The following is a 15,619-nucleotide window of genomic DNA, read 5'->3' as shown; positions in this document are numbered from 1 at the left end:
TTATCTCTTTAAATATAGGCTCTCACTTTAGTTTTATTGTTGACAGAAAGTTAGCCAGAACTTAAGAAGCTTAGCAGATTAGTTGTCTGTGAGCCACACTAAATTCAGTAGGGCTAACAGTGGGTTCTTTGTTATGCCTGAATAGTTTAGGACAGGCAATCAATGTACCTATCCATAGGAGCCAGGTGAACCTGTAACAATGGAACTGAACTAGTAAATGGTTGTGATTTACCAGGCTACTTAAAGGTAGTCTGTATAGTCCCCAATTATAGCACTCTACTTACTGTAGGGTGATCAATGTAGTAGTAATGTTGCTTTAAATGTTGCCTTTATTGCATAGGCGTACAGGACCATTTCAGTTTGGGGGGGGGGGGGGGCAAAAATTGTTTTGCCCGAAAGTTATATATATATATAATATATAACGAAAATCCACGTTTACTCCAAAAGAAAATATTATTAGAGAAAACCAGAGAAATAAGATATGACTCATAATTGACAAATAAGGAGTAAGTTTTAGAAAATATATCGGAATTTTCGGTCCCCCTGGGACCTTCGTCAGCAATACTTGGCAGTCGAATGAGAAGTACAAAATGTGACACAATGAAAGTATGACGCTAGATAAGTGTAAGTTGCATTGATGGAATTAAAACCAAATAAACCATGACTATACAGGAAGCGGAGAATTTTTGTTAGATTCTCTTTAAGAGAATCCTACTCCACACACTTGAACATTAGAACCGAAACAGTACCTCTTACTCATCAATTTTTAGAGCAAACTTTAGGTAAATTGTTTTTTTTACCCCGCTTGACTATATATGAAAAATGCATCAGTAGGGTCCACGGCCCGCTGAGCCCCTAGCATCATCTATATAGACTTAACCTTTTATGAGAGCTTCTGCCGGGTCTCTTGACCCTTATTTGTATACATGCCTTTTCATTTATTTGAAAAGATATAATTAAAATTAGGCTTAATTGGTATTCCGCCTGGAACAAGGCAGACATTTTGGGATTATGACAATTACACATTTTATGCTCACCTAGTTCTAACAATATAGTTTGTAGAAGACACTTTCAAGGTCTGTATTCCTTTAGAATAATCTCTTTCATGTTTAAGAAGCATAGATGCAACATGGTGCTATTTTTGGCATCAAGGGCTGATTTTTCCCACTTATTGCTAATCATTTGAATATTGGTAAATGCATTTTGGGAAATGCATCTTGGGAATTCCCCCTCCCCCTCCCCCTTCCCCCACAAAATCAAACAAAAGGTACCACAAATGTTGTGATCTGATATTTAACTTTAATCAAAGGCATATTGTTTACTTAAAAATATCCTGGAACACAAAGATTTTGGCATTGGAAATTGCCACAGAAGCAATCTAATTTATAAAATCAAGGGCTTTGCGCCTTTGACACTCAATGTGATAATGACATTATGTCGCCAGCATAAGTCAAAACATTTTTTATTTAACCTTGGAAATGTGTTTGCCCCTGCCATGCAAGCTTTCTGCGGATGCCCATGGATATACCACCCTTTTAGTGAAAGGTTTTGCCTTGTGACAATCAAAAATTCTGTTTCCCCCTCCCTTCCCCCTCCCCCCCCCTTCACAGCACAGAGAAGCACAGTACAGTACATGCCCACATAGCTGGAATCCATCTTTCAATGAGGTAGACACTCAGCTTGTATACACAGAGAAACATGCTTGGATTGTTTTAGTCTGGGAGCCTGTCCCATATGATTTCACCCCATTTAGCCCAGAAGGTTTGACCCCTTAAAGTTACTTAGACCATCTAGGTCATTCACAAAAAAATTGTCAGCTCAACCCCAGTGGTCAGGTTCGGACCCCAGACCCCCTGAAAAATAACCCCCCGGACGGGGTAATTTCACCCCATCTAGCCCATGGACCAAACTTTGTCAGAAGGAAGTAGTATGGCTGTACATTACAAAAAAAACAAAACTGACAAATTTCCTGGTTGGGAAGGGGTTGTCAGACCCCCCACTAAGTCACCCCCAGTCGGGTTGATTTCACCCCATCTAGCCCATGGACCAAACTTTGTCAGAAGGAAGTAGTATGGCTGTACATTACAAAAAAGGCAAAACTGACAAAATTCCTGGTCGGGAAAGGGTTGTCAGACCCCCCACTAGGTCACCCCAGTCGGGTTGATTTCACCCCATCTAGCCCATGGACCAAACTTTTGCAATACCAAACTTTGTCAAAAGGTAGTAGTATGGATGTACATTACAAAAAAGGCAAAACTGACAAATTTCCTGGTTGGGAATGGGTTGTCAGACCCCCCACTAAGTCACCCCCAGTCGGGTTGATTTCACCCCATCTAGCCCATGGACCAAACTTTGTCAGAAGGAAGTAGTATGGCTGTACATTACAAAAAAGGCAAAACTGACAAAATTCCTGGTCGGGAAAGGGTTGTCAGACCCCCCACTAGGTCACCCCAGTCGGGTTGATTTCACCCCATCTAGCCCATGGACCAAACTTTTGCGATACCAAACTTTGTCAAAAGGTAGTAGTATGGATGAACATTACAAAAAGTGTAAAACTGACAAAATTCCTGGTCAGGAAGGGGTTGTCAGACCCCCCACTAAGTCACCCCCAGTAGGGTTGATTTCATCCCATCTAGCCCATGGACCAAACTTTGTCAAAAGGAAGTAGTATTGATGTACATTACAAAAAGTGTAAAACTGGCAAAATTCCTAGTCGGGAAGGTGTTGTCAGACCCCCACAAAGGTCACCCTCACCCAACCCCAAAAGGCGAGTTGATTTCACCCCTTCTAGCCCATAGACCAAATTTTGTCAAAAGAAGGTAGTATGTCTGTACGTTAAAAAAAAGGAATATCTGACAAAATTGCTGTTCGGAAGGGGTTGTCAGACCCCTACAAAGAGCCCCTACCCATTGTCTTTTACCCATGAACTGAGATGATAAAAATATAAACATAATTATTACAAAAATAAATATTTAATGATTATATTTATGAGAGGAGATATTCTATGTAATTCAAAAGAGCCTTCAATGTCCATTATGGCTTGCCTTTCTTAATTGCTTCATCTTTTTTGGTGACAAGCAGTCCAAAGTTGCTAGGCAAGGAAGTGACTGAAACACAATGATGCTCCTGTTTTTGGTCAGTTTAAAACATTTTGATTTTTTTTTACTATAGCACCTAAGTAAAAATTATGGGTAGGCATCCCTGGCCTAATAAACATACTGATATAGATGAGAATCTTGTGGGAGGAGTTTCTCCTGCCTTTTGCTGGAAATGTTTTAATTCATAAGACAATACATTGACCCTCTTTGTCTTATGTCTGTATTACTGTACAACCTTGCCCACATCCTGTTATGTGACCATAGTTGGTCCTCCACTTTCACCAAATTGCTCTATTCCCATGTTTTATTCATGTAAAAAATAAGACCTGCTATAGTTAATGGCCTGCAACCCAGTTATCTGCTCGGTCCCATAATATATGGTGTTACAGCAGAGGTGGAACAAAAAAATATTGGGGACCCTTTGGCATATTAGATATCGTTAATAGGAACATTCTTCTAATTTCTGAAGCCTTTTCAAATAGTTATAGATATGACAGATCTATAATTGGTTAATCAAAGAAGTTTATTTGGGGGGAGGCTTGACCACTCAATTATATTATTGAAGCTGCCCCCCTCCAATGCTTCAGCTGTTTTTGTGTTACGAATGCATACTTTCCTTGTGCAATTGTTTTCATTTCATTTTTGGCATTTCCTTAAATATATATGTATCCTATGGGTTAGATTTCTATAGTAGCTCACATTGTACTATTGCAACCAATAATTAAGTACTGATATTGTTTCTTTTTAAACCTACAATTGGTAACATATGCCAGTATAAAGATTATTTGGTTGAAATCAAGGAATATTTACAAAATCTGGAAGTTTAATTTGATTTACATCATAGGTGAAAAGGCAGTATTCCCCCTCCCCCCCCCCCCAAAAAAAAAAAAAAAAACCAAGAGCATATTTCAACTATTTGATCTGTATTTAGTGTCTGATTTAGGGGGTGTTGTGGCGGGTGTACCCTTCCCCTTTCAGACCACCCCAAAAAAGTTGTGTTCCAGACAAGAATGCTGGAAAATAAGTGCATTATTCAAATCGTGCAGACACTGCTTGTCTGAAAAATCAGATATCTGGATTTCCCTTTATTTTTATATCTAATAATTTTCACATTTTGAACCCAAATTTGGCAAATCAATCTTGATCGAGGCTTCATAACTGCGGTTTATCTGTCGAAAATCCTGTAACTGGTAAACTTTACCTTAGCAATTTGTTTACAAATCACACTTTACTTAAAATATTTGCAGAAGAGGTGGATTGATAAGATGGACACAATAGAATTATGCAAGTGACCTGATGGTGAACAATGACAGAGACGTACTGTATCATAGGAACTAATCAAAAAGACATAGACTTTTAAGAATAACCATTTGCATTTTAAAACCTTTAATCGCATTGTGCCCAATAACAGAATGGCCTTAAAACTGAGTGAGGCCACATTCGCCATGTTTGTTCAAATGCAATGTTTGGTGGGGTTCTAGCTGTAACTATTTCCTCTTTTGTGGATGGTATTTCCTAAATTAAATTATCTTGTTAAATAATAATTATTATAGTTTTCCATGACTGTTTGTCATATTGAAGACACAAGTATGGTAATTTCCAGTCCAAACAACCATGTTGAACAAGCAAACTTATTCTACCAACATGAACTGGGGCTGGTCCTGTTGAAAGCATGTTGTTATTTTCTACATTTTTCATGCAAAGGAATCTGCTTTACAAGTGTAAAAACTTTTCATATTTAACATTTGTTCCTGGTTCTACATGTATCCATTTCTTGCTTTTACGGTATATATTATGTTACACAAATACAAAAGTGGCCCATGTGACCAGAATGGGTACATCTTTGCTTTCAGACCATTCGGTAAGTTTTTCCATGTTTTATAATACAATGTCTTGAATACTTTCTTTAAACAAAATTCTGGTCTATGATTAGATTGCGTGAATTGAATTGGCTGGGTGGGGGCACCTTTTGGGGGGTCCGAAAACCCCTTCCCGACCAGCAATTTTGTCAGATTTTCCTTTATTTTAATGTACAGACATACTAATTCCTTTCGACAAAGTTAAGTCTGTGGGCTAAGATGGGGTGAAATCAACCCGCCTTTTGGAGTGGGTGAGGGTGACATTTGTTGGGGTCTGACAACACCTCCCCGACTGGGAATTTTGTCAGTTTTACTTTTTGTAATGTACATCCATACTACTAACTTTTGACAAAGTTTGGTTTTGCCAAAGTTTGGTCCATGGGCTAGATGGGGTGAAATCAACCCGACTGGGGGTGACCTAGTGGGGGGTCTGACAACCCCTTCCCGACCAGGAATTTTGTCAGTTTTGCCTTTTTTGTAATGTACAGCCATACTACTTCCTTCTGACAAAGTTTGGTCCATGGGCTAGATAGGGTGAAATTAACCCGACTGGGGGTGACTTAGTGGGGGGTCTGACAACCCTTTCCCAACCAGGAATTTTGTCAGTTTTGCCTTTTTTGTAATGTACAGCCATACTACTTCCTTCTGACAAAGTTTGGTCCATGGGCTAGATGGGGTGCAATCAACCCGCCTTTTGGGGGTGGGTCAGGGTAAACTTTGTGGGGGTCTGACAACCCCTTCCCGACCAGGAATTTTGTCAGTTTTGCCTTTTTTGTAATGTACAGCCATACTACTTCCTTCTGACAAAGTTTGGTACATGGGCTAGATAGGGTGAAATTAACCCGACTAGGGGTGACATAGTGGGGGGTCTGACAACCCTTTCCCAACCAGGAATTTTGTCAGTTTTGCCTTTTTTGTAATGTACAGCCATACTACTTCCTTCTGACAAAGTTTGGTCCATGGGCTAGATGGGGTGCAATCAACCTGCCTTTTGGGGGGTGGGTCAGGGTAAACTTTGTGGGGGTCTGACATCACCTTCCCGACCAACAAGTTTGTCAGTTTTTCCATTTTTGTAACATACTACCATGCTACTTCCTTTTGCCAAAGTTTGGTCCATGGGCTAGATGGGGTGAAATCAACCCGACTGGGGGTGACTTAGTGGGGGGTCTGACAACCCCTTCCCGACCAGGAATTTTGTCAGTTTTGCCTTTTTTGTAATGTACAACCATACTACTTCCTTCTGACAAAGTTTGGTCCATGGGCTAGATGGGGTGAAATTAACCCGCCCGGGGGGTCTTTTTCAGGGGGTCTGGGGTCTGAACCCGACCACTGGGGTTGAGCTGACAATTTTTTTGTGAATGGCCTAGATGGTCTAAGTAACTTTAAGGGGTCAAACCTTCTGGGCTAAATGGGGTGAAATCATATGGGACAGGCTTTTGGCCTATTTGGGTTTAATTGTTATTTCAAAATTTCATCAATGTGAAGGTGTGACATTGCAAAGAAATAAAAGACAATTTGGTTTCCTTGTGAGGTTATTTTACAATAAAATGCATAATAGGACTTAACTTACAGAAAATATTTATCATTACAGGCCTTACAAGTAGTTTGTGTCAGTGAAGTTACTTGGTGCATTCAAACTATCCATGGGAAAGGCAATTCTAGGATGAACAGGAAATTTTCCCATTTGGTAGTTATTATGTAGACAACAGTATACTCCCATCTTATAAGGAAGAAACCATTGAAATAGTGCACTTGTTTTCTTTGCAACTTCGAAAGGAATGTATCAGATTTCATTTATAAACATGCCTTACAGCCAGATTGAACTCTCATGAATTCACTGTGTATAGTCATTACAAGAAGACCATAGGCCTATGTGAGAGCTGGATGGGATCATATGTCTTGCTACTGGGAACAGTCACTAGAGAGGAGGAATGCATATGGTATCACTACAAGCATGTACTGTAACCCATTTGCACAGTGATAAAGCTTATGCATTTGGAAAGAGTCTGCATAGAGAAAATTCATGCTCTGTCCAGGGAGTTGTTATGGACAACTCCCTGGTTAGACCAGTAGTCTCATTTTATTCACAACAAATGGGCACTTTATGAATAAACCATTTACTTTTTTGGGGGGTCATGTTGGGGGGGGGGTTTCTTTTAGTTTTGACTTCAAAGGTTTGTTAACTGCCAGGTACATTGTATTACTGTAGCGCTTCCATGGTATTAGCACATACAGTCTGCTTTATAGATAGTCAAGTTATCTGATTAAAATGTGAAACTCTCAGTACAGTCTAAAGAAGAGAAGTTTATTTCACTGGTAGCATTGTATCAGACCTTAAATGTTTTGGTTCCTTGTATATCATATTTATTAACGGGGTCACAGCCTCACAGGGTCAAATGTGTGAATATGCAAATTGTAGAACTGCAAATTTAAGTTAGATTTTAACAGGTACATTACATGATGGTTATATTAAACTTGGTATCATGCATATTACTATTACAGAACTTGAGAAACCACAGTGGTTATTAACCTTTAACACACGGCTAAGTACCGTTGTCTTTGAGATATTGCTGCTCTTGTTGTTTTATCTTACTTGTTTTTTGAGTTAGTCATAAACTAACATTTTTTGTCAAGTTTTGCATTTCCACGGTAACTCACATTAATTTCTGATGTTTTTCGTCTTCTCTTTGTACCATATATTTTACTAACACAACATTACTTCTTCTATAGTAGTTACCACAATGCTGACGGCATACCTAAGTAAAAAAAAAAAATCAAAAATTTGCTTCATGTAGATTGTATAGGGAAAATTGAGTCGGTAACTCACGTACATATCTAAAAGCGCCAAAACTGGTAAACAAATTTTACTTAAAAAGTGTCCTCATACTAAGTGAACTCTAAGACAAGTGAAATTTGGTAGTTATACCTTACCTACTATAGTAAACATATAGGTTGCCAAAAAATTCCTATATCATTGTCCAGTTGCATAAAAATGATGCAAGACACGGTAACTCACGTTACAATTTGTCCACGCATAACAGTTAATAAAAAATAAGTTGCTGACACAATTCAATCTTACTAATTTTTATGTAACAGTTTCAAGCTTTAATAAAATTACTTCTTGTGTTCACTTTGTAACACAGTGTAACTGTTATTAACTTATTTGCAGTTTCATATTATGTAGGAATCACTGCAGTGCTCCATATCATTCAACAGTAGAGCCAATGAACAGTGGAGGAAATGGCCAAAACAATTGACATCAATGATAAAGTTTGTTAAATTGCAAGTGGCGAGGTTAAATAGGCCCTGTGATAGTATTGAGGAATATTTCATGTTGATCCGAGGTAATCCGGGCGAATTTCGCGAAAATTTTTCTAACTCCGAAAAACACATTGAGACACTTTGTGGGTAGAAAAATGAAGGAAGGCCATTTGGGCCAGTGAGGGTGTACAGTGTTAAAAGATTACCAGGGCATTCTAGACACGGTAGAATGCGGTGCATAGGTTGTGGGGAGACAGGTAAGTGGGGAACGAAGTAAATATATAAACCAGTAAGTTTTATAATATCTATATGGTTATGGGTTACTATGTCTAACACTGTCTAACAGCATTAGCAGCCCCCGTTTCTTATATCTGGCCTAGCTTAATGTACCAAAATCAAAATTCCTTTTAGCATACGAAAGGGTTAAATTGTAAGACATTTACACGCACATTAACTAGTGTTTGCAAGGGGTATCCGGGTACCCACCCGTCGTGATACTACCCGGTTCCTAACTTATTACCCGAATCCTATGCAAAGTGTGACATTTTTTTTTGCATACCGATGGTTATGCAAGATTTTCCCATTGACTTAGTGTGGTGTTAGGCTACCATGTGGTCAAAGATAATAGCAATAATATAAGTATTCCATAGATATCTTATAACTGTGTCACAATTTCAGCAATAAACAGATGGTTAGGCTAGATTACCCGATTGACTTAGTGAGGTGTTAGGCTACCATGTGGAAGAAATTGAAAGAATTTTTACAATTATTATTTTTTCATTCATTTATTTCATAAATGGAAAGACTGACATTTACCAGATGTTATTAATGGATTATAGACGGGATAACTAAAAAATAGTGATAATCGCAAGTGGTTTTTAACTAATTGTTATTCCATAATTGTCTACTACACTGACATTATAAGCATGATAATACTGTATGATAACTCACGTAACATGGTAACTCACGTTACCATTTGCATCACCTACCCTACTTAACATAGTGGGGTGCACAACATTTCTTTACTTGTTTCACATTTGAGATGATGAGTAGAAACCAAAATCCAATTATGAGATTTTTAATAGTGTCATATTTGATGTATGGGGAAAAAATAATAATTTCAATAACTCATGTTACATCAGCTACAGTACATAGAGGTTTGAATAAAGCAAAAAATATATTATTTTTGATTATATATTCAAAAGGTTGGTAGTGATATCTGAAGTTAGTGCACTATGTAAGCAATAAATGTACAAATCAGTTGAGTATTACCATTTAATTTCTTAGGAGAACAAAAACAAATTTGTTAATAATTTGTGCACAAAATTTGCATTACAGCATCCTTTCACTTCATATGCAAATTTCTAAAATTCAATCAATATTTAGGAAGGTATCATATTGATTCCACAAACTTGGATATGTTTGCAACAACATTTAACCAATGACAAAATGTGATTGCAGATTTTATATTTTGAGCCCATGTCCACTTTTTCATGGAAATGCCCATTGGACATTTCTGTAATTTTAGTTGAAGTGGCATTTCTTACATTATTTCAGTACTTCTCACTTAAAAGATGAGCTAGCTACTTGGAACTACATGGAGCCAGTATCGGGTGATGTATGTATAGGTTTATTTCAGGTTAGGATGTCTAAAACATCATTTTGCTTCTGCTTTTAACTGCTTTCAAAGTCACTGCATGTGTTTTCTTGATGTTATATGTTTTGTGATGTTATCTCTTTTTGTGTAGTTTCATAAAAGGATCACCCCACAACAGGACTGCTTCCATCATGTTGAACTAAAGTGCGATAAGGAAGGCTTTGAAGTGAGGTACAAGTGTTTGCCCTGGGGGAGCACCAAGCTCAATGGCTTGCTGAGCACTTGGGCCATTCTATGGCTGTTCACCATCAACATTATAGGCTTCCAAGCAGCACCCTAGAAAAGGCAAAAGTAGCAAAACTACTCATGGCAGTCGACTCGGGCAAGTCTTCAAATTTTGTTGGGAGGACCTTAGACGAGATCTCGTTGGACGAAATAGGTATGTTTACAGAAGTTAAAACTGCAATGAGATGGCTGGGCTGTATAAATAAATCACCGCACGTAGGAGAGCAGAACTACTGCACAACTATCGTATATGTGTAGATTTTGACTCGCAGATGAAACGCACCAAAACAAAAAATGAAATAAAAGTGACATCATGCAAAGTCTGCTGACAATGCTGGGGCATTTTGTACTACAGATCTTTGAAGATGACACCACCTATTTAAGAATGTATTTCTGATACTAGTCTGTACCTTGGGTCATTAGTTTTTAAAGACATATCCTTCATTCTCTAGATTCAAGTCACTAAACTGCAATATAGATGGTAGCTGCGGGTTGAATTTGTTGTTTGTGTGGAAAATTTCTATATAAAAAAAAAAGCATGTTCATAAGTGCATCTTAAGTTTGCCTAACATTTATGTTTGGATCAATTACTGTTGATGTACTACTGGATTCAAAGTTTGCTAATATGAAAGCTGGGTAAATTTTAAAGAATGAGGGCAGTGAACCAATTAGTCTACTAAGTATGACATACTTAACAACTCTTATAACATTAGTTAGGGTCTTCCAAATCTTGTATAAAACAATCCTTACATTTTATGAGAAATCATGTTACTTTCTGAGTGTTATGTAGGTTGCTGAGCTAATTTCATAGAAAAAACTTTTTCCTCTACAGAACTTACTCAGGTCTTGGAGGAGGAAGGTGAAACAATTGAGCAGAATGAAAAGATGGATAAAATGACTTCAGGTGAGAAATGTCACTTGTTGTGGCTTTGATCTAAAGACCTACTTCATTGAATGAATCAAAGTTTTGATGTGTATTAGTTTTATGTGTGCTGCTGTAAATGTAATGCATAATTTTATTTCTGTTTTACAGAAATTCCTGAACATTCTGAACAGATGTGTTATAGAGCTAAGGATGCTCAGCCAAGTACCTCAAAAACAGAAAGGAAACCAAAAAACACTTCCGGTAAGAAATGTTAGTTGTGGCTTTGATGTATATTGAGTGATGAAGGCTACTGAGTAGACAGATGGACTGTCTGCGTACTTTGTATGTTTATGGATTTCTTTCTCACCTGGTGATGGAGAAAAAATGAGAATAACTAACTAACTTTCCAAATGCTCATCTTGGAAACACAAATTGAGAAGCACTAGCAAAGCCTAGTTTCATAACAAAATACTTAAACTTGAGGCATAAAATTTGCTATGGTTGGTGATAGTCGATTGAATACAAACTTATTTTAAGTACATTTATTTTTCTATATATGTCCTGCTTTTTGAAGAGTGGTTAGCTCCTTTGTAGCAAACTTTAAGCAGCTTTTTGCATTTTGTCGCCATTTTCCACCCTTGTGACATGTCCATCAAGTTTTCTACATGTATCAATCACAAAAAAGCAAACTAAGATATTCAGCAATTCTTTTTCAGAAAATTTCTTTGAGACAATGTTGAAAGTTCTAACTTTTTTCTTTTAATTTCACCATTTGAAGTTAGATTTCTTCTTTTGTATGACGTTATGGCATTGTGAGGTCAATGAGGTTGTGAAAATCATACAAAAGGATGCAGAAAGTTGCAAACTTCTATTACCTAAATATTGATATATTTCTTGTCTTCAAGTATTATATAGATACTGCATACTTACTAAGACATGTCCTTGTTAAGTTTAAATTGTTATCTTGTCCTTTGATAAGAGAATAGTCTATCATATGCATCCTAGCCACTTCATGTGTTGTTTCTGACAGGAATGTGTCATAAACTATGAATTCCACCTTCTGAAATTGATGAGTATACAGTATAAAAATATTAATATCTCAAAGAGTCAAGGAATTTATTTTGGTATGTTGCATGACTGATAGAAGTTATCCATTTATGTTTTTTGCAATGCCACAAAAATTTTCGACTTTGAGTCACTGTCTAATTTTGAAAATAACAATTATATTGATAAATGAAGTGACTTAGTTTTCCTGTATTTTGGCATTTCTCTCTTTAAAAGGCATTCCAAGAAAGTGGCCAGAAGAAGACAAGGATATTTTAACTAAACACTTCAAGAAATACATCAAGAGAGGGACCATTCCTGGAAAGGATAAGATTTTAGTATGCATGGAAAATTATCCAGCCAATTTTTCAGGAAGGACCTGGAAAAACATTAAGGATTGCATTAGAAACATTTCGTCATCATTAAAACTGCCAAGCATTTAGACGCGACATTTTTTAATTTTTTGGCTTTGTGTAGATGCCAAAGTATAAGTATTTTCCTAGAGTGGCAATGGTTTATTAGAGAATACTGAGTACACTTTTTGAGTACAATATCTGCTATCTTTCTGCTACATTTTTTCTGTTGAGAAAATAGTCCAGAATTGTGTCTGAGAGTTTGTGGAGGGGGGGGGGGGGCGGGGACATTGGGGACAAGTATTATACAAAATTGGGGACAAGCATTATTACAAAATGACAAAAGTCCAGCGTATTTTCATAAAGTGGCAATGCCAGCTGCACTGGCATTATTAGAGAATACTGAGTACAGAGAATATACAGTTATGCATTAAGCATATACACATTCCACCATATTTGTACAAAATGACAAAGTCCAGAGTAATTTCCTAGATTGGCAATGCCAGCTTCTCTGGCATTATTATAGAATACACAGTAAGGTTTTTTACTGAGTACACTTTCTGTTCCATTTTTTGCTGCAGAAAAAAAGTCCAAAAGTGTGTCTAATCTGAAGTATGTACCTAGACTGGCTATGCCAGCTTCACTTATAGAAAACACAAGCATTATAGGAGAATATACAGTTTAATGCATTAGGCATATACACATTCCACCATCTTTTTACAAAATGACAAAAGTCCAGCATATTTTCATAAAGTGGCAATGCCAGCTGCACTGGCATTATTAGAGAATACTGAGTGCATATTCTGAGTACACTTTCTGCTACAATTTTTTGTTCAGAAAAAAAGTCCAGAAGTGTGTCTGATAGATTGATAAATCATTAGAGAATACACAGTTAGGTATTCACTGAGTACACTTTCTGCTGCACTTTTGTTTTTGCAGGGAAAAAATGGCCAGCATTGTATCTGATAGCAGGTTGTGGGGAGTGGGGGGGGGGGTCATGAGCATTATATAGAACAATACACAGTTGTGCATTTGGTTTTGAAACAACTTTGTTTGTCATGGCTGCACTGCATTGATGTCAAATGGGGTGCCTTTGCCTACCTCAGTATTTGAGACAGTGGTCAGATGCTGGGGTATACACTGTAGTCCGTAGGACGGGGACATTAAATGGCGGTCCCGGTAGCAGGAATGGGAGCAAAATCACACACCTGCCTCGTTATCCTTTGAACACTTATCGTAAAGAGAAGGCTTGAAATAAGCCGGTGTTCGTCCACGATCTACCACGTATATATGGCCTCAAATAAGCTAATGTCAGGCTTCTTCATCTTTGGGTCTCTAAACTAAACTATTTAACATAAACAAGAGCATATACGCTTTCCATTATTTTTGTACAAATGACAAAGTCTAAAGTATTTTCCTGGAGTGGCAATGCTAGCTGCATTGGCATTATTGGAGAATATAATTTTTTCAGAAACAAAGTCCAAAAGTGTATCTGATTGTGTGTGGGTGGGGGCACGATCATTATAGGAGAATATCCAGTAATACATTCCATATGCATTCCATCATCATTGTGCATTGGCATTATTGGAGATTATAATTTTTTTTTTCTCAGAAATAAAGTCCAAAAGTGTATCTGATTGTGTGTAGGTGGGGGCACTAACTTTATGATAGGAGAATAAACAGTTATGCATTGAGCATATTCCACCATCTTTGTACAAAATGACAAAATTCCAAAGTATTTTCCTAGAGTGACAATGTCAGCTGCACTACCATTATTGGAGAATATAATTTTTTTGGAAAAAAAGTCCAAAATTGTATCTGATTGTGTGTGGGTGGGGGCACGATCATTATAGGAGAATAAACAGTTATGCATTGAGCATATTCCACCATCTTTGTACAAAATGACAAAATTCCAAAGTATTTTCCTAGAGTGACAATGCCAGCTGCATGGCATGATTGGAGAATATGATTTTTTGTTTTCAGAATAAAAGTCCAAAAGTGTATCTAATTGTGCGTAGGTGGGGGCACGAGCATTATAGGAGAATATACAGTTATGCATTGAGCATATTCCACCATCTTTGTACAAATGATAAAGTCCAGAGTATTTTCCTAGAGTGGCAATGCCAACTGCATTGGCATTATTGGAGAATATAGTTTTTTTCAGAAACAAAGTCCAAAAGTGTATGTGATTGTGTGTGGGTGGGGGCTCGAGCATTATAGGAGAATAAACAGTTATGCATTGAGCATATTCCACCATCTTTGTACAAAATGACAAAGTCCCAGAGTATTTTCCTAGAGTGGCAATACCAGCTGCACTGGCAATAATGGAGAATATAATTTTAATTCAGAAAAAAAGTCCAAAAGTGTATCTAATTGTGCGTAGGTGGGGCACGATCATTATAGGAGAATAAACAGTTATGCATTGAGCATATTCCACCATCTTTGTACAAAATGACAAAATTCCAAAGTATTTTCCTAGAGTGACAATGCCAGCTGCACTACCATTATTGGAGAATGTAATTTTTTTGGAAAAAAAGTCCAAAAGTGTATCTAATTGTGCGTAGGTGGGGGCACGATCATTATAGGAGAATATACAGTAATGCATTAAGCTTATTTGCATTCCATCATCATTGTGCATTGGCAATAATGGATATTATAATTTTTTTTTTCTTCAGAAATAAAGTCCAAAAGTGTATCTGATTGTGTGTAGGTGGGGGCACGAGCATTATAGGAGAATAAACAGTTATGCATTGAGCATATTCCACCATCTTTGTACAAAATGACAAAGTCCAGAGTATTTTCCTAGAGTGGCAATACCAGCTGCACTGGCAATAATGGAGAATATAATTTTAATTCAGAAAAAAAGTCCAAAAGTGTATCTAATTGTGCGTAGGTAGGGGCACGAGCATTATAGGAGAATAAACAGTAATGCATTGAGCATATTCCACCATCTTTGTACAAAATGACAAAATTCCAAAGTATTTTCCTAGAGTGACAATGCCAGCTGCACTACCATTATTGGAGAATATAATTTTTTTTGGAAAAAAAGTCCAAAAGTGTATCTAATTGTGCGTAGGTGGGGGCACGATCATTATAGGAGAATAAACAGTTATGCATTGAGCATATTCCACCATCTTTGTACCAAATGACAAAGTCCCAGAGTATTTTCCTAGAGTGGCAATTCCAGCTGCACTGGCAATAATGGAGAATATAATTTTAATTCAGAAAAAAAGTCCAAAAGTGTATCTAATTGTGTG

The 15,619-nt window shown here is 37.3% G+C and overlaps 1 protein-coding gene across 2 annotated transcripts in view; it reads left to right on the top strand.

Annotated features, from left to right (window-relative positions):
* LOC139984383 (uncharacterized) overlaps positions 1 to 14,117 on the top strand; it is a 54,244-nt gene extending 40,127 nt beyond the window's left edge. The window contains exons 2-5 of one of the 2 annotated variants that reach the window (XM_071998279.1): positions 9,967 to 10,254; positions 10,933 to 11,004; positions 11,134 to 11,226; positions 12,247 to 14,117. In XM_071998279.1, the coding sequence (XP_071854380.1) occupies positions 10,110 to 10,254; positions 10,933 to 11,004; positions 11,134 to 11,226; positions 12,247 to 12,452 (516 nt within the window). In that variant the 5' untranslated portion in view covers positions 9,967 to 10,109 and the 3' untranslated portion in view covers positions 12,453 to 14,117. Of the gene's footprint in view, positions 1 to 8,919; positions 10,255 to 10,932; positions 11,005 to 11,133; positions 11,227 to 12,246 lie in introns of those variants that run through there. The other variant, XM_071998278.1, reaches the window with a different exon arrangement.
* Positions 14,118 to 15,619: the final 1,502 nt, after the last annotated feature.

Source organism: Apostichopus japonicus, chromosome 17, assembly GCF_037975245.1.
Source record: "Apostichopus japonicus isolate 1M-3 chromosome 17, ASM3797524v1, whole genome shotgun sequence".
In the NCBI taxonomy this organism is placed as follows: domain Eukaryota; kingdom Metazoa; phylum Echinodermata; class Holothuroidea; order Aspidochirotida; family Stichopodidae; genus Apostichopus; species Apostichopus japonicus.
This window is presented reverse-complemented; position numbering and strand designations above follow the sequence as displayed.